The following is a 19,953-nucleotide window of genomic DNA, read 5'->3' as shown; positions in this document are numbered from 1 at the left end:
CGCAACGACCTAATGACAGTTGAGCTGTCAGAATGGAACACTGAATTTTGCCTCTCTTCGCCTCGCTTGTTTCGCCTGCTGTGTCCCTAGCGTGACCAACTAAGCTCTGGGAACATCACATCCATGACAAAATCATAATCCCTGAGGAAGTTGTCACAGTTCCCACTGCCTGGTGTCGGGCCATTTCCTGCACAAATTTGACTAATACTACAGTGCCATAAAGTTTTTATGTATTTTTGTAACTGCAAACAGCAGTTATATATCAAGGAAATACTATAATTGCAACATTACACTGTGAAAATATGGATCAAACGCCACTACTCCTGGTCATTTCAATGAAATGTCGAGGGGCCATAGTCAATTTTGAGGGCTTGGTGACAGCCATCTTGAGAATGAGGCCTTTCCTGAAGTCAGATTATGGTAGACTTTTAGTATGTTGTCAACTACATATGATAGTACTGTAAACCACTGAGAAACCTTTTTTGGGCTTAAGTCATAAATGCACTCGACTATCTTGGAACATCATCAGTGTTTCCCACAGAATTTTTGGAAACTATGGGGGCAGCCGGGTAGGTATGGTAAGGTATGACATTAGTGCATGGAGAAACTATAGGCCTACAATTCAGCCATTTATGTTGAGAAATTACATAAGATTTTACCCATGACATGTATAGTAGTACATCATTTATATTTTAAAAAATGCGGTACAGTGAATCATTTCTGTTTGCAACACACTTTTCATTCGTCCCTCATGCAGGGGTCTATGCAATGAAAAAAAAACTAAATAGGAGCACAGATAAGAATTTAGGAGCACTGTGAAAATGTTAACGCACCAAAGGGTCTAAGAGAGAGAGTAGGCTATGCCTTTTTCCCCCACACATAGGCGTACACATTCTATGAAGGGTGCTGGTCACAGGGCCAGTTTTTCAAAATCCCTCCCAGTAAAAGGGCTGAACTACACATTACACATTTATGTCTATATTCACATTCATTACACATTCATTTCTATATGCAGCCCGATGTCTCCTCTGCTGTGTTAATGAAGGCCAGTCGCCTAACTCATCATCATACAACTGTAAAACAAAACCTGGGCAGTGTCAGTAAACTCTTCCCAACTGTCCTTTCTCTGAAGGTTTTTTATTGCTCCCAAACCCAAGTTAACTACAACACCTTGACTAGGCTTTTGATCCCTCTGTCTTTCAAGCACTTAAGGGTTTTCTCTATAGGAGGAAATCTTTTTTCAAATCGCTTTTAAACAAGTCCGACAGGCGGACAACAGATGCGTCTGTCTCTGCCAGTTCAAACCTTTTATGCCCAAACGCCCCCTGGCCTCCTCATAACATGTCAACACCTCCCTGAGGGTGTGCTTTCTGTTTATTGTCATATTGCCCATGGAAACTCCAAATACACTATGCAGCAGCGAAATGGCGAAATAAATTTAGGCTATAATAAGCTAAGCTTGGATTTGGAGAAGTACCATGTGAATTCAAATAGATCAAGCACATTACAAATTACCAGGCCTTGTTAGTTTAGGCTATCCACCAGGCCTATCACGCCATTTCACCGTCATGTCCAAGTGGGAAAGAAGGGATCAGCCCTATGTTCCCACGGCCCATTGGTCCCACGGCCCATTGGTCCCACATTGCTAAGACTTTTATGTTTTTTCAAAATTAGACCCAAAGGTCCCACAGCCCATTGGTCCCACATCACTAAGACTTTTAATTCATTTTTAGGCCCATTGGTCCCACAGAATTTGGTATTTGGAATTCCGTAGGGGGCAGAATACTTGGCTATTATGACACACTGCCCTGCTCTCTGATTGGGCAGAGAAACTGTAAAGGTCTGAATGCATGGCCATTATGACACAGGTATCATGATCTTGGCCGTTGTGAGTCATCCTCGCCAGACTGTCTTTCAGATCGAAACGATTGTGTAGAACTAAATGTAACCGGGGGTCTTAAAGGGTCTTGGCAAAGTGTGTGTTTTTCGACTACGCCACTGATGGCCTTTCACCACCAGATATACTTGTTGAACAATGGTTCTTAGACCAGGTTTAGTACAAGAGGGTTTCCCGCACACAGGTAAGCAAGTGAAAAGGCAGAGACGTGAGCTTTCAGTCCAAAACAAATACAATATTTATTGAAACATACACAGGAATATGCTGCTGATAAACAACCTAATGTATGGCGCACAATGGGTTAAATAAAGGTTGCCACTCAGATTACCACTATTACATTACCAACAATAGGGCTGGACTAAAGCAGCTCCAAGGATTGGTCGGTTACCTGGCCATTGATGGTGCTAACAGACTCAAAGCACTAGTACAAGCATAATCACAGCAAACACTATGGTGCTCATTTACCACTACAAATATGGGGACGTGCGCAAAGAGAACGGCCCAGGTTATAGAAAGATCAAACAGGCTAGGTGGGACCAACCATTGGAGGCATTCAATTTAGATACTACTAACTAATAGTGGCAGTCGATACCTCCCAAGGCCATGGGGTGGTGGAGCTGTACAGCAGCAGCAGTTAAGCATAAGAAAATAACAAACTAAAAGAAATTCAAAATAACAAAACAGGGCAATAACTGGATCTATAAAATTCAGGCAAGGCAAAGCAGCAGTAGCATCTCTGCTGAGACAAAATCACAGTTAGCTGCATGTTCACTTAAAATATCCACATTTCTCAGAGTGCTCTTACAAAGGTTATTCTTGCAATTACAATATCAAAATTAGGAGCAACAAGATACAAATTCAATGTTTAGAATGTTTACACATTTAGTATGAACAAGGTATGCAAACATTACCTCATACATCAGACTCAGGCCCAACCAATGGCATCTGGCACTTCAAGCCATCATCACAGTGGATGCCTACTCACATGAGAACATACACAGCTGCAGTTAGTAGGGCGCTAGCCACAAATAAGTCAGACATTTGAAACATTCACTTAGCCTACTGCATTAACACATTATAGTAAAACATGAGACTAATTACCATGTATGCTTGACACTCAGCCAAACAAACAGCAGTGCTCTCGGTGTCCTCCAAGCCAAACCTTCAGTAGTTCCAAGCCTACTCATAAGCGTTTGGCATGCTGCAGAGGCGTCCCTGTTTGTAAAACAGGTCATGAAGTTTGGCTACACATAAATATATACACAGTAGCACACAGGTAAACAATAAAACATACCTCCAATTAAAAGCAGCGAGGACTGAGGCACAGATGACAGCCAAAACTTCTGCCTACCCACAGCATCCTCAAGATTAAACCTTTGGTAGCTGGGTCCAGTCTACCCGAAAGCGTTTAATAAGCTGCAGAAGCGGAGCGCTTCTTAATTAAAGCAGCGAGGAGCGGGGCAGCAGTGTGATGGCAGGGCTTGTGCCTAACCTGCCAGTTAGTGCCCTTTTTGTCAATGGAAAGCTAATTGCTGAATAGCCACCAACCTGCTACCTGGAGGGGGTGTGTCATCTAGAGGAGGAGCTACGGTGGCTCCAAGAGGACAACACACAGACAGGTAGACAGTAGGTCGGTTACATAAAGGCAGTATGGGAGTTCACAGGCTAGGATTTTCCCCCCTCCCCCTTGCAATTGTAGAACCCGGAAACAATGGGCCAACGGAACCTCTCTCTCTCTCTCTCTACTCTCTCTGGTGATTCGATTTAATTTGATTCGATTCAATTCTACAATGCATTGCAATGTATTACATTTCTACTGAAAGCAAAGCAAATATTTCATCTGTCATGATGAGGCAATACAAGTAGTCAGATACTAAGCAACATTTTATTGGCTGTTTTCTGCATCAGTCTTGAAGTTTTCAATGCTTTAGAGTGCTTTTATTTAATTTAACAATCATTTGCTCCAGAAATATACACAGAAGTAATTGAAACTTGAAAAAATATGCTGCATCAATTATGGCATTTGCCGCATTGAATTGAATTGTTCATGCCCCGCATTGCGATGCATTGCCGAATCGATTATTGTTGACACCACTACAATCCACTAATCTTCACCATTGCGAAAACAGGGTGAATTTCAGAATGAGTTTCTAACTCCACAAGAAGAAGGCAGAAAGCCTTAAAAGAAAATAGGATGTAACATAGTCAAATGTTCTATCAAACAGTTAGTTGTTTACTGAAATGACTGTTTCAATTAATATTTGCCCATTGTGTAATAGCACCCACTAAAACACTGTCACTAAAACAGAGAAAGGCCACTATGTTCTTCTGCATCTCAACGAGGAGCGGCACACTGTTGGTAGGGTTGGGGGCAGATAGTGGATGCAAGTTTGGACTCCAAGCTGCGTTCAACTCCATCTGGTGGTGAGAAGGAGAATCGCTGCAGCAGAGAGGTGAAGAACAGGAACAGCTCCATTCTAGCCAGTTGCTCTCCCAGATACACTCTTTCACCTGAGACAAAAAAGGAGGAATTCACATGACACAGAAATACTAAATAGATATGCAGAGAAATACAATGACTACAGTTCAATATATCCAAATCTATTAAACCCTTGTTGTTTATTATTGCTTTTCCTTTTGTTTAGTTTTAAAATGCATTTGCTGTTGAGATACTATATTGAAACCTTGCTATTTCAGTAGCGCTAGATACAGTATTTGCCATTTTAAAATGTAATCTGCAATGAGCTTTTGTTGATATTTTGTGGAAATACTCATCAGACTACAAGCTCTAGGTGGTGGTAGTACCTATCTGGACGCACCTTCTGTGTGCCATGGCAAGGGAAACTGTCTACGGCTCACACTCTCTCCACAGGCGTACCCCAAGGATCCGTGCTGGGGCCCCTTTTGTTTGCAATATACACCTCCTCCCTGGGACGTGTCATTCAAACACATAAGTTCTCCTACCACTGCTATGCTGATGACACCCAGATGTACCTGTCGTTCCGTCCAGAGGAAACCACGGTTTTGGCACGCATTTCTGCCTGCCTCACCGACTTGTCAACGTGGATGAAGGACCACCACCTACAGCTGAACCTGTAAAAGACGGAGCTCCTGGTGATCCCAGCTAAATAGTCACTCAGTCACAACATCAACTTCAAGATGGGCTCCACCATTGTGACCCCAAACAAAGTCGCCAAAAACCTTGGCATCATAATTGACGACGAGCTGTCAAGCTCCAACTACATCAACTCAGTCACCCGGACCTGTCGATTCCAGATGTCCAACGTACGGAAAATCAGACCTGTGCTGACCTAATATTCTACACGACGACGGGTCCAGGCCACGGTCCTGTCCCGCGTTGACTACTGCAACTCACTCATGACAGGTCCTGCTTATGCGCTAAAACCACTCCAGAATGTCCAGAATGCGGTGGCATGGTTGATATTCAATCAATCCAAAAGGACCCATGTTACTCCTCTATTTATTGAGTTACACTGGCTACCGATTGCCGCCTGGATCAAGCACAAGGCCTTGACCCTTGCCTGCAAAACCATCACAGGAACGGCCCCAGCTTATCTGAAGAACTTACTAAAGCCATATGTTACTGGAAGAGAACTGCGCAATCCAGCACAAGCCGTCTGGCTCTGCCATCCAGTCGCTCTAGGTACTCCCAGTCAGCAGCAGCTGGAGGTCTTTTACCTGCACTTCAGGACACTCTCCCCAGTGATTTTCAACCCAGGCGACCTTAAAAGACGACTGGTAGCCATCCGAGTTTTCTGGAACCTTCTGTGTGAGAAACCTAGAAAACCTTGAGAAACCTTGGCTCCTAGAATTTGCGGGCTTGACAGAAGTTCTCCAGGACGCAGTTGAACTGGAGGCCACTCTCATGACCCAGCAGAGACTGGAGGGGAGACTGTTGCTGTTCCAGGCAAAGCCCACATGGACGATGCCCCAACTCCAGCGGAGACACCTGACTACGTTGCTCCGGCTGGAATCCCCACTCCAGCTGGGACTCCGGGCGACGTCACTCCAGCAGAGAACCCCTCTCCGGCTAGGACCCCCAGTGACGTCGATCCAGCAGAGAACCCCTCTCCAGCTAGGACCCCCAGTGACGTCGATCCAGCCGATACCGTCGCTCTGGCCGGGAACCCCCCGGGGCTCCACTCCAGCCGAGACGGTCGCAGTCCAAAGCTTCCGCCGTGGCCATCGTCATCCTGATCAAGATCCCAGATGCGGACGTCGTCATCCCGTCCAAGACCACCGGCGCAGCCCAGACCCCCAATGCGGCTGAGACCCCCAACAGGGCCGAGACCCCCGACGCGGCCGAGACCCCCGATGTGGACATCGTCATCCCAGCCGAAACCCCCGACGCGGATGTCGTCATCCCAGCAGAGACCCCCAGAATGGCCGAGACGCCCGATGCGGGCGTCATCATCCCAGCTGAGACCCCAGGTGCGTCCAAGACCCCCAATGCGACCGAGACCCCCGATGCGGACGTCGTCATCCTGACCGAGACCCCCGATGCGGACGTCCGAGAACCCCGCCTCCGCAGCTCTGGTCGGGGCCTCCCGAGCTCCCGTATGCACCTCCTTTGATCCTGGTCCAGTTGGCGCCTCCCCAAATCCAGGCCCAGATCCAGTCGGCGGCTCCCCAGATCCGGCTCCCGCCTCTCCTGCTCCTGCTCCCACCCAGGGCCGCTGACAGATTTGGCTTGGCCCGGGACAAAGTCATCTGAAAGGGCCCCCTCACCCAATACATGCAATGTAGTGAGGACCCAATTCTGCCCCCCCCCTTCTCCCAGGGCCCGGGGCAACTGTCCCCTTTGTCCCCCCTTGTCAGCTTCCCTGCTCCCACCTCCTGGTCTTCATCTGTGTTCCAGCCTGCACTGCCCCCAGTGTTCCAGCCTGCACCGCCCCCAGTGTTCCAGCCTGCACCGCCCCCAGTGTTCCAGCCTGCACTGCCCCCTGTGACCCAGTCCGCTCCCTCTACTCACAGTCACGCAGTGTTGTCTGCCCACTCCTGTGTCTGTTCCCGTTTGTGTTCCAGGCCGTTCATCCCGTTTCCCTTCACCAGTTGTCAATGTCACTGTGACTGTAACCATCCCCATCCCCATCATCATCTCTGTCCCCATTCCTGTCACTGTTCCCATCACTGTGCCCGTCAAGATCCCTGTCTTTGTTCCTGTCGGTGTTCCCCAAGCTGCAGTGCCGTCCCCCCAACCCTCCTGTTCTCATCCTCTGTTCGTGTCTGCCAGCCCCTCTGATTCCATCTGCTCTCCTGCCTCTGCCCTGCTTGCCGCACACCCTCCTGAGTTTACCCGTTGCCCCTAGTCTGTCAGTCCTGCTTCGTTTGTGATTGCCCCTTGCCCTGAACCTGTTCAATGCCCACAGTCTAGTGTCCCGACCTGCTTGACCCCTGCTACGGCCCGACGTGCTGCCCCTGAACTTCCTGGACTTCGTTTGGGCCGTCTGGAAGCCGTCCCTTGAGGGTGGGGTACTATCAGTATCCCTTGTCTTGTTTTTGGACCCTTGTGTTTTTATGTCTTTCCCCTTTGTGCTCTGTTTTGGCTTCCTTGTGTTTTTGTTTATGATTTTGACCTGTCATTCTGACCATGTCCATTTGTGTTTTTCTGTCATGTGTTCTACCCCTCCCCTCATTTGTGTCACCTGGGGACCATTCCATCAACGGCGGTAACCCCAAATCCGAGCTCAAGTCGGTAAACTATGCTATTTTTAGACAGAGATCAGTTCCATCAGCCTTGCTAACCTGAAACTCAGCTGAGTTGGCGCGGTAATTTATGCTCCAAGTAAAACCTTGCAGCTTCCAGATTTAACATCAAGCTAAATAAATCAGTGTTTCAAAGAATTTCAACCTGCAGAAAACTGTGTCACAACCGGACCGTTCTGAATTATCCCGCCAGCATTTTGCGAGATCAAAGCTAACCAGTCTCCCTATTAAAACTGCATGTGGTGGTAATGCCTGTTAAAAATCCAATAATTACCATTGTCTTTCATTTCGGGGGATTTTTTGATAATTAGCACATTTTTAGAAAACGTTTATTGTCTTGATAATAAGATAAGTTCAAGCAATTCTTGTTACAGAGAAGATGTTGTAGATGGCACAGTGGGTAGGTGCCCTGCATAATATGTGAGTGCGCCGGGTTCAAATCTGGCGACTGGCTACATGTTATAGGCTAAAAATGAAATCTTCACAAACATAGGCTACATTTGCCTAACTCTTATTTGATGTCTCTTTAAGTGACTGGCTTCATTCTCAACCAAGCAATACACCTATGTAGGCTTACAGGTAGGCCTAATTAAGGTAGGCCTAATTAAGAAAAAAGTCCTCAAAGTCGCAGACGGTTGGTTTTTGCATTGCAATGATTCAGCAAATGCTCTCTGCCTTACGTGTTACCTATGCTTTGTTTCATCCTAAAACAAATTCTTCTGAAAGATAAAAAAAAATACCCCAGCTGATGAAAGCATTTATATTTTTACGCTATGAAATGTCTGATAAAGCTCCTTTGAAGATTGCATTAATGTCATTGCGCACGGTGGGAATCGAACACGGGCCTCTCAATTAGGAAGCAGCTGCGTTACCGATGACCCATTGATTCTCACATCACCTCTGTGATAAAAACTGGATTTCACAACGCATGCCCAACTCCCCAACATGATCGTTTTTTTCGACAATCCTTAATATGGACTTCCCTTGTACAACGTGCACGAGCGCAACGACAGCTTTGATAAGCGCAGCTGAATCAACCTTGCCAAGGCGCAGCTGATCTTCACTGATGGAACGGCTTCTGCCTCAAACTTAAGCTGCCGTTAGTTGCAACTCTGCTTTTGCACGTAAGGGCCGCTGAATTCAACGCCAATGATGGAATGGTCCCTTGGTCCACTTGTCTCTTGTTTGCCTTGTTTAGTTATCCTGATTGTTTCCATCTGGTATCTGCCCCTTTTCTCATTTCCTCATTAGGGGTCTTACACACCAGGGTGGTAAAGCGTTGCGGAACGGCCGCGTTTTTTACCGGCGTCGGTGAAAATACATTGAAACATATCTGTCCTTACACACCAACCGGCGGTAGTCGAGCGTCAGCGGTGCGGGAGCCGGCTCCGCGCTGCGCTGCATTTGGAAAATAGAACTCGAGCGTACTTTTCACGCCGGCGACCGGCGGTGTCTCAAATGAATGGCAGAGTAGCATGCTAGCTTTGGCTGTGGGGAGGGTTTTGAACAGGACTGGCCGCGCACAATGACGCTGTCAGTGTGAAAGGCAGAGAAAAACACGCCGGCCAAAACTAAGCAGAAAGACCGCATTCGTCCCGCGACCGTTCCGTTCCGCCTTGTTAGGTTTTGGTCCTTATCCTCCTGTTACCCATGCCTGCCTTCTGTCACTGTCTGCACCTGCTTACCTTGTTAAGCGGGCTTGCGGAGCAAGGACCATGCAAAGCATGGCCCTTGCAGAGCAAGGCCCGTTTATAGTAATCTCTAAGTCCTGTTTCTTTATTATTATTAAGCGGGCTTGCGGAGCAAGGACCATGCAGAGCATGGCCCTTGCAGAGCAAGGCCCGTTTATAGTAATCTCTAAGTCCTGTTAATTTATTTATTATTGGTTCTCTTGTGCATGGATCTCCTCCTAGGCCTTTCGAGATAGAGACACCGTTCAAACACTAAAACGACCGGCTCGGCTTGGAGATCGCGTATATTAATAGGCTTTTTCGTGTCTCTTGTCGTTTTCCCGTTTTTGGCGATTTTGTGAAAGCCTGGGTCTCCATTGAAAACAGTGGTGGAACCTCCATGAACCAAAGTTCCGCCACTCTAAAGATTAGAGTGTAGGAGGCTTTTTCGGTCATAAAACATCAACACTTTCACCTAGAAGTTTAGTTGATGCGTTGTTAGCGAGCTCTATGGGATGTCTCCAAATTGTCAAAGTTTCATCTCCCAACTCCCAATACTTTTTAAATGGCAGGTTTGTAAAAAAAACAGACCTGGCTCTATGGAGAATCCCAGTCTTTGGAAAAGTGCATTTTTCAAGAGATCAGCGCATGTCCCACACGGAGGTCCATTTGTGCCTGAAAAATTTAACCTATAAACTTCATTCAAAGACTGTTAGAGAGATCACAAGCATGACTCCGATCTGTGAAAAGGACACGTGCCAACTCCTTTTAGTTTTTTTACAACGATGTTGTAAAGACAAAAAACTCATTCTCAGTTTCTCCCCTGTTAAAGGCTCAATACTAACTGTCTTTCAGTCAATCACAACAGGTGCAGCCAGTGAAGGATTCCATTTCAACTGTCACTGTCTCAAGATTCCATTCTTAACGAGCAGGTGCGAGCAAGCATTCTAGAAGTCCATTGTTCAGCTCTGCAATGCAATGTAATATAGTCTTGCTGGACTATGCATGACAATTAGCTGCTTGGCTTAGTGGTAATGCATGCTGCTGCATTAGAGATATGGAGGTTGAGGGTTCGAAACCCACACGAAGCAATGTTGATTTTCTAAATTATATCATATGCAGCGTTCCTTGGCCGACTTAAAATGCCATACATGTATATCATTTAGTATGGATGGCAAATGTGCTGAATTACAGATATTGAGGTTGGGGGTTCGAAACCCAGTCAAAGCCATGTTGATTTTCAAAATTATATCATATGCAGTGTTCCTTGGCCAACTTAAAATGCCATGTATGTCATTTAGTATGCATGGCAAATGTGCTGGATTACAGATATGGAGGTTGGGGGTTCGAATCCCAGTCAAAGCCATGTTGATTTTCAAAAGTATATCATATGCAGTGTTCCTTGGCCAACTTAAAATGCCATGTATGTCATTTAGTATGAATTGCAAATGTGCTGAATTAGGGATATGGGGGTTGGAGGTTCGAACCCCAGTCGAAGCCATGTTGATTTTCAAAATGATATCATATGCAGTGTTCCTTAGCCAACTTCAAATATCATGTATTGTATGTCATTTAAAGGATAGTTCCGGCGTAAAATGAAAGTTTCACCATCGCTTTCCCATGCCACATAATGTATCTAATGATGAGCCATTCCGGGCAATGCCGCGCCGTTATGGAGTTAGCTCATTTTAAGCTTTTTGGTGAAAAACGCAGCCAACGCATCACGGCGGGGCCAATTATAAACCTATTCTTTTCTGATGTTTCCCCGCTATAAACAACTTCAAAACGCTACACACTTCATCACAAAGGTCTCGTCAATCAAACCGAGGCACAGAGAATGTCATCGGACCACACAATCTTTCACTGGCCAGTGTTTTCAGAGGTGTCTCACTGTTGCAACTCTCTGACCCGGATGCAGGCTACTCAATCAGGTGGCTAGGTAGGCTAAACATGGTCCGCGGTTCGCACCGGCTGCGACCGTAAAATGAAAAGCTGGAACCCCGACCGTTTTCACCGACTGCCACTGTCTAAACCAGCCATATTACGGGAATGGCTAATAGCATTAGAAGTGGACGAAACTGACATAAAAACCCGGAGGGATCGCTACTACCGTGTGTGCAGGCAGCAGATTTGAAGAGTTGCATGGAGAGTACAGGTAGGCAGACTACTCTTACAAAGTAATTGCAACACGGTATAATATAACATGGATTCAGCTTTGTAATAACACACCACTGGTTGTGTACTTACATATGTAAGAGTACTTCTAGTACGACTTTATAAATTCCTCCAGCCCTCCTCCGTTGCGTAATGGTCCATCTGACCTCGCGCGCCCTGGTCATTAGAGTCTACTTCACTGAAACTACTATAGACACCTCTGAAAACACTGGCCAGTGAAAGATTGTGTGGTCCGATGACATTCTCTGTGCCTCGGTTTGATTGACGAGACCTTTGTGATGAAGTGTGTAGCGTTTTTGAAGTTGTTTATAGCGGGGAAACATCAGAAAAGAATAGGTTTATAATTGGCCCCGCCGTGATGCGTTGGCTGCGTTTTTCACCAAAAAGCTTAAAATGAGCTAACTCCATAACGGCGCGGCATTGCCCGGAATGGCTCATCATTAGATACATTATGTGGCATGGGAAAGCGATGGTGAAACTTTCATTTTACGCCGGACCTATCCTTTAATATCAATGGCAAAGGGGTTGGATTACAGATATGGAGGTTGTGAGTTCTAATCCCGCTCGAAGCCATGTTGATTTTCAAAATTATATCATATGCCGTGTTCCTTAGCCAACTTAAAATACCATCTATGTCATTTAGTATATCCCCAAAACGCAGAGCTACAACACTTTCAAGATGGCTGAATCCAAGATGGCTGAATTGTTTGGCCCATAACTTCTGACTGGGTGGATGGAGTTTTTCCAAGATGTCTTTTAGCTTTGTTTTCTCAATAGTACTTTGTTTCATCTCTGCCCCAAAAGGCAAGCCCGCTTCCAGCATTTTCTGTGAGAATGCATTTCTAGTTAAGCGGGCTTGCGGAGCAAGGACCATGCAGAGCATGGCCCTTGCAGAGCAAGGCCCGTTTATAGTAATCTCTAAGTCCTGTTAATTTATTTATTATTGGTTCTCTTGTGCAGGGATCTCCTCCTAGGCCTTTCGAGATAGAGACACCGTTCAAACACTAAAACGACCGGCTCGGCTTGGAGATCGCGTATACTAATAGGCTTTTCCGTGTCTCTTGTCGTTTTCCCGTTTTTGGCGATTTTGTGAAAGCCTGGGCCCCCATTGAAAATAGTGGTGGAACCTCCATGAACCAAAGTTCCGCCACTCTAGAGATTAGAGTGTAGGAGGCTTTTTCGGTCATAAAACATCAACACTTTCACCTAGAAGTTTAGTTGATGCGTTGTTAGCGAGCTCTATGGGATGTCTCCAAATTGTCAAAGTTTCATCTCCCAACTCCCAATACTTTTTAAATGGCAGGTTTGTAAAAAAAACAGACCTGGCTCTATGGAGAATCCCAGTCTTTGGAAAAGTGCATTTTTCAAGAGATCAGCGCATGTCCCACACGGAGGTCCATTTGTGCCTGAAAAATTTAACCTATAAACTTCATTCAAAGACTGTTAGAGAGATCACAAGCATGACTCCGATCTGTGAAAAGGACACGTGCCAACTCCTTTTAGTTTTTTTACAACGATGTTGTAAAGACAAAAAACTCATTCTCAGTTTCTCCCCTGTTAAAGGCTCAATACTAACTGTCTTTCAGTCAATCACAACAGGTGCAGCCAGTGAAGGATTCCATTTCAACTGTCACTGTCTCAAGATTCCATTCTTAACGAGCAGGTGCGAGCAAGCATTCTAGAAGTCCATTGTTCAGCTCTGCAATGCAATGTAATATAGTCTTGCTGGACTATGCATGACAATTAGCTGCTTGGCTTAGTGGTAATGCATGCTGCTGCATTAGAGATATGGAGGTTGAGGGTTCGAAACCCACACGAAGCAATGTTGATTTTCTAAATTATATCATATGCAGCGTTCCTTGGCCGACTTAAAATGCCATACATGTATATCATTTAGTATGGATGGCAAATGTGCTGAATTACAGATATTGAGGTTGGGGGTTCGAAACCCAGTCAAAGCCATGTTGATTTTCAAAATTACATCATATGCAGTGTTCCTTGGCCAACTTAAAGTGTCATGTATGTCATTTAGTATGCATGGCAAATGTGCTGGATTACAGATATGGAGGTTGGGGGTTCGAATCCCAGTCAAAGCCATGTTGATTTTCAAAAGTATATCATATGCAGTGTTCCTTGGCCAACTTAAAATGCCATGTATGTCATTTAGTATGAATTGCAAATGTGCTGAATTAGGGATATGGGGGTTGGAGGTTCGAACCCCAGTCGAAGCCATGTTGATTTTCAAAATGATATCATATGCAGTGTTCCTTAGCCAACTTCAAATATCATGTATTGTATGTCATTTAATATCAATGGCAAAGGGGTTGGATTACAGATATGGAGGTTGTGAGTTCTAATCCCGCTCGAAGCCATGTTGATTTTCAAAATTATATCATATGCAGTGTTCCTTAGCCAACTTAAAATACCATGTATGTCATTTAGTATATCCCCAAAACGCAGAGCTACAACACTTTCAAGATGGCTGAATCCAAGATGGCTGAATTGTTTGGCCCATAACTTCTGACTGGGTGGATGGAGTTTTTCCAAGATTTCTTTTAGCTTTGTTTTCTCAATAGTACTTTGTTTCATCTCTGCCCCAAAAGGCAAGCCCGCTTCCAGCATTTTCTGTGAGAATGCATTTCTAGTTATTATTGGTTCTCTTGTGCAGGGCAGCAGTAAAATAGAAAATGGATCTCCTCCTAGGCCTTTCGAGATAGAGACACCGTTCAAACACTAAAACGACCGGCTCGGATTGGAGATCGCGTACAGTTATAGGCTTCTCCATGTCTCTTGTCGTTTTCCCGTTTTTGGCGATTTTGTGAAAGCCTGGGTCTCCATTGAAAACTATGGTGGAACCTTCATGAACCAAAGTTCCGCCACTCTAGAGATTAGAGTGTAGGAGGCTTTTTCGGTCATAAAACATCAACACTTTCACCTAGAGGTTTAGTTGACGCGTTGTTAGCGAGCTCTATGGGATGTCTCCAAATTGTGAAAGTTTCATCTCCCAACTCCCAATACTTTTTAAATGGCAGGTTTGTAAAAAAAACAGGCCTGGCTCTATGGAGAATCCCATTCTTTCGAAAAGTGCATTTTTCAAGAGATCAGCGCATGTCCCACACGGAGGTCCATTTGTGCCGGAACCCTTTAACCTATAAACTTCATTCAAAGACTGTTAGAGAGATCACAAGCATGACTCCGATCTGTGAAAAGGACACGTGCCAACTCCTTTTAGTTTTTTTACAACGATGTTGTAAAGACAAAAATCTCATTCTCATTTTCTCCCCTGTTAAAGGCTCAATACTAACTGTCAGTTAGTATCAGAACAGGTGCTCCCAATGAAGGATTCCATCTTAACTGCCACTGTCTCAAGATTCTATTCTTAACGAGCAGGTGCGAGCAGCCATTCTAGAAGTCTATTGTTTAGCTCTTCAATGCAATCTAATATAGTCTTGCTGGACTGTGTATGACAGCTAGTTGCTTGGCTTAGTGGTAATGCATGCCGCTGCATTAGAGATATGGAGGTTGAGGGTTCAAATCCCACCTGAAGCCATGTTGATTTTCTAAATTATATCATATGCAGCGTTCCTTGGCCGACTTAAAATGCCATGTATATCATTTAGTATGGATGGCAAATGTGTTGAATTACAGATATTGAGGTTGGGGGTTCGAAACCCAGTCAAAGCCATGTTGATTTTCAAAATTATATCATATGCAGTGTTCCTTAGCCAACTTCAAATGCCATCAGGGCTCTAAATTAACACACGCCAACACGCCAAACACGGGTGAAAAGTAATTTTGGCTAGTAGAAAAAAATACCTACCCGCCAATTTGGCTATTACCGCCCGAGTACAGTAACTTATGAACGGTAAACCGCTGCTCTGATGAACATTATACGGCGAGATATCCTACATTACCCATGGACACTAGCGTCACGAGGTAGCCTCCCACCGTGGGCTTTCCATTGCATCGAGCGTCAACTCCATGCTGTTGCGCGCGCCAGGATTGAAAACATTTCAGACGACCAGCCTTCTGTCAGCTAAGCTGCGCTCACACTATTCTGACAGGCAGCTCTCCTCCTATGCTCTCGTCGCTTTCGCTACAACCTTTTTAACGTCACTACTGCTATTATTACTATATGAACCTTGCTGTAACAGGCTGCAGTTTTGAAGCAGCGAGGCCCTGACCGTTTCAATAACAGGACTTACGCAGATTAGTTCTATGCATAGCGCTACTTCTGTTGTGTAGACTATGTTTTGTGCGAGTGATGAGAATGTGGCGGGGGTTAGAGCAAGGTTCTGTGTGTTGGTGAATGCTAGTAGTAATTGTAGGCTAAATAGTGACGTTAAAAATGAGTGGTTGTGGAACGAAATAGCGATCAGGGCAGAGGAGGAGAGCCGACTGTCAGAGTAGTGTGACCGTAGCTGTCAGTTCAGTTGTCTTCTGAAATGTTCAGAGTCCTGGCGCAACTAAGTTGGAAAGCCCACGCCATCGGAAAGAAAAAAAAGCAACCAACGACGAAGCTGTGGAAGTAACAAAGGAAGCGAAGATTCCAGAGATATTATTTACATTTAATTAAACTAGGCTTCTTGTCATTTTGTTGCGCATGGTAGAGAACAGCTCCTCCTCTCTCCTCTCCTTTTCCTCTCATCTCTTCTTCCTTGGTGTGTGCGTATGTGAGGTTTTGTAGTGTTTGGCTGTGTGCTTGGATACTGTAGGCCTATGTTAAAGGTCTGTTATGTGAGTGGCTTGTGTGATGTGATTCAGCTGTTTTCAGAGGAATTGAACAAAAACTAATCAAATTAATTAGGCCTAAGTAATGAAAGTAAAAAATAAAGCAGAAGTTAAAAAATAATGAAAAAATATATAGCCTATAATATGCTTATTATGTAGGCATATAGTAGCCTATGCAGGCCTATAGTGTATCTGTGTTGTGGAAACAGTTGGACAAAATGACCATTTAATTAGAAAAAAAAATAACTAGCCTAATGCATAGTTTATTTTGGCGAGATTAAAAAAATGGCTAGTTGAACTTCTGTTTGGCTGGTAAGAAAAAATGTCCACTAGCCAAATTGGCTGGTGGTGGAAAAAGTTAATTTAGAGCCCTGNATGCCATGTATGTCATTTAGTATGCATGGCAAATGTGCTGGATTACAGATATGGAGGTTGGGGGTTCGAATCCCAGTCAAAGCCATGTTGATTTTCTAAATTATATCATATGCAGCGTTCCTTGGCCGACTTAAAATGCCATGTATATCATTTAGTATGCATGGCAAATGTGCTGGATTACAGATATGGAGGTTGGGGGTTCGAATCCCAGTCAAAGCCATGTTGATTTTCTAAATTATATCATATGCAGCGTTCCTTGGCCGACTTAAAATGCCATGTATATCATTTAGTATGGATGGCAAATGTGCTGAATTACAGATATTGAGGTTGGGGGTTCGAAACCCAGTCAAAGCCATGTTGATTTTCAAAATAATATCATATGCAGTGTTCCTTGGCCAACTTAAAATGCCATGTATGTCATTTAGTATGCATGGCAAATGTGCTGGATTACAGATATGGAGGTTGGGGGTTCGAATCCCAGTCAAGGCCATGTTGATTTTCAAAATTATATCATATGCAGTGTTCCTTGGCCAACTTAAAATGCCATGTATGTCATTTAGTATGAATGGCAAATGTGCTGAATTAGGGATATGGGGGTTGGAGGTTCGAACCCCAGTCGAAGCCATGTTGATTTTCAAAATGATATCATATGCAGTGTTCCTTAGCCAACTTCAAATATCATGTATTGTATGTCATTTAATATCAATGGCAAAGGGGTTGGATTACAGATATGGAGGTTGTGAGTTCGAATCCCGCTCGAAGCCATGTTGATTTTCAAAATTATATCATATGCAGTGTTCCTTAGCCAACTTAAAATACCATGTATGTCATTTAGTATATCCCCAAAACGCAGAGCTACAACACTTTCAAGATGGCTGAATCCAAGATGGCTGAATTGTTTGGCCCATAACTTCTGACTGGGTGGATGGAGTTTTTCCAAGATTTCTTTTAGCTTTGTTTTCTCAATAGTACTTTGTTTCATCTCTGCCCCCAAAGGCAAGCCCGCTTCCAGCATTTTCTGTGAGAATGCATTTCTAGTTTGTCATTGCGTTCACCTGTTCTAATTTGTCTTGTTTGCCCTGGTCATGGTTTGCACCTGTATCTTGTCCTGTTGTCTGCCCTGCCCGTGTCCTTTTGTTATTGGTTTTGATTTGTCCCATTTGGTTCCTTGTTTTCTCGTCTGCCCCAGTGATCTCTGTAATTGTCCACTCATCTCCTTGAAGTCTTGCCACCTGCTCCCTGTTGTCTCCTGCCCGATTGTGTGCCACTTTGCAATTGCCCCCTGTGTATATGTCCTGCGTTTCTGCAGTCGCGTGTGGAATCATTTGTCCTGTCGAGTTGAAATCCTGTGACCTGTGTTTATCCGTGTCTTGATCTGTGTTCTGTTAGTAAGTGTAAGTTTTCCCCCTCAGTTGAGAATAAAACTCCTGATACTTTCCTGGAAGGGTTACGTGGCGCTATTCCGACATGTCGCTATTCCGACGTTAATGTCTATTGTCGGAATACCGTCACATTTTCCACCGTCCGCCGCTATTCCGACATCCCTAACCTTAACCCTAACCCCTAAAAAGTGTTGGAATAGCGGCATGTCGGAATCGCGATTGCCCCCCGCTGCATTTGGGCTCAACTCTGCAAACCCTAACAAATAGAATACTAACTAACCCTTCCTTGCATCTGCACTTGTTGCTCTGTTTATTACATGTGCACTTTGTATTTGCTAGTCATGTTGGCTATGATTATGTCCTCTTTTGAAAGTCGCTTTTGTTATAAAGCGTCTGCCAAATGCAATGTAATGGAACATGTTCTTCTCTGTCCCAACTTTTTTTTTTTTTTTGAAAGGGTGCATTTTTCAATAAGCACATATTTCCCCCAAAACAGTCAGTTTGATCGGCTTTAACAAATGATATACAGATTTGAAAATTACAGCGTTTTGTTTTTGATTATGCAATTATTACTAGTGAAGGTCTTACCTATGATGTTCAGATGCGGCCATATGCTGTGGCTGTACGGCTGAACCTAGAGAGAAACATGGTAACTACAGTGTGAGTATCTTGATGAAACAATTTGAAAGAATTAGCTTTTATTCTATTTTTCTTTGACAACCAAAAGTACGACCTGACAACCACAGTAGACAGAGCAAGCTTGTGATCATGGCAAGCATCAAGAAACAGCAAAATGCAACAGCGATGACCTCAATCACATTTCCTGGGAAATCTGTAAGACAATTATGAAAAATGGAGCATACATGATTGTGCTGCATTTAAAACACAAGACACAATAACTGTCAGTTTCAAATTCTTTTCACCTGCTCCCTCCACGAGGACCACGTCACTTTGCAACCAGGAAGAGTTTTCTTCAAAGCTGTCCCTAACGTGGCATTGATAATGTCCAAAGTGTACAGGCGTGACGTCCGTCAGTAAGAGTACATGACACTGGAGATCATTGGAGATTGTAGAGCAGGAACGCTGCGTCATGAATGAGTTGTTATGGAGCCAGAGGTAGGAAGGGAAGGTACCTCTGCTGATATGGCATTCCAACCGCACTGCCACCACTTCCCAATTGATATTGTACAAATAATCAATGTGCAGATGCAGAGGGCCTCCTACAGATACTGGCGGGGGAAAAACAAACGTTTTTAGTTTCCATTATGATGTCATAAGGACTTACCAGGACTTTTTAATACAGAGTTCTATGGGACCTGTAGAATGTTCAGGCAAAAGTCTAGAATAATTCATGTGCAGATGCACCGGGGCCCCTAGAGATACTGTTGGTGGTGAAAAAATAACAATGAAGATTTGTTTTTGTTTGCTCGTTTCCAACTTACATTTAATATTTTCGATTCAACCCTAATTGCCTGGCCACATGGCTTTTCAAGAGTTAATTAGCAAAATCACCTGGTTGCACTGGACAGGCAAAATCAGGTCATTTGGAATATGTGGCACTGGATTTTAAGTCTGATGAAGAGCATGTAGCTCGAAAACGTTAAATTGGTGAAGATAAAAGAAAAACAGGAGCAAGTGTGCGCACATTCAAAATTATTTCAACGTTGTCTGATCCTTTTGTCCTGCACCTGCATGTTGGACGCGTGCACGTGTGACGGAGGTGTTCCTGCACTGTTTGTCCCCCTCGGGGCGCGAACCTGCCATCTCCTCAACCACATCGGTTCGGCAATGTGAGGTACAGTACGATACCGCTGAGCTATACGGCCGGTCCGATAACTCAACACTACACACTGTATTGAGGCTTCGGGAGGGAGGTTGACTAACGTTCCACACCGAACTCTGCTAGCTACTCTCCAATCCCTTTCTGTTGAAGGGGGGGGTCCAAATAAATCAATAAAGTCTAAAAATGAACTTAAAATGAGCTGAAATATTTTCC

General features: G+C 44.5%; 1 protein-coding gene across 2 annotated transcripts in view; it reads right to left on the bottom strand.

The window, feature by feature from the left end:
• Positions 1-2,111: 2,111 nt before the first annotated feature.
• The window catches only part of LOC134450703 (Fc receptor-like protein 5), a 29,706-nt gene continuing 11,864 nt past the window's right edge, over positions 2,112-19,953 (bottom strand). The window contains exons 6-10 of one of the 2 annotated variants that reach the window (XR_010035147.1): positions 18,881-19,186; positions 18,691-18,789; positions 18,546-18,591; positions 2,999-4,408; positions 2,112-2,874 (exon numbers count right to left, since the gene is read on the bottom strand). Coding sequence is in view for 1 of the 2 variants with exons in the window: in XM_063200649.1 (XP_063056719.1) it covers positions 4,405-4,408; positions 18,546-18,591; positions 18,691-18,789; positions 18,881-19,186 (455 nt within the window). In the remaining variant the exon portion in view is untranslated. Of the gene's footprint in view, positions 4,409-18,545; positions 18,592-18,690; positions 18,790-18,880; positions 19,187-19,953 lie in introns of both variants that reach the window. The other variant, XM_063200649.1, reaches the window with a different exon arrangement.

The sequence above is a fragment of the Engraulis encrasicolus genome, chromosome 6, assembly GCF_034702125.1.
Source record: "Engraulis encrasicolus isolate BLACKSEA-1 chromosome 6, IST_EnEncr_1.0, whole genome shotgun sequence".
Classification (NCBI taxonomy): Eukaryota; Metazoa; Chordata; class Actinopteri; order Clupeiformes; family Engraulidae; genus Engraulis; species Engraulis encrasicolus.
The sequence above is the reverse complement of the archived record's forward strand: the minus strand, read 5'-3'. Positions and strand labels throughout refer to the sequence as shown.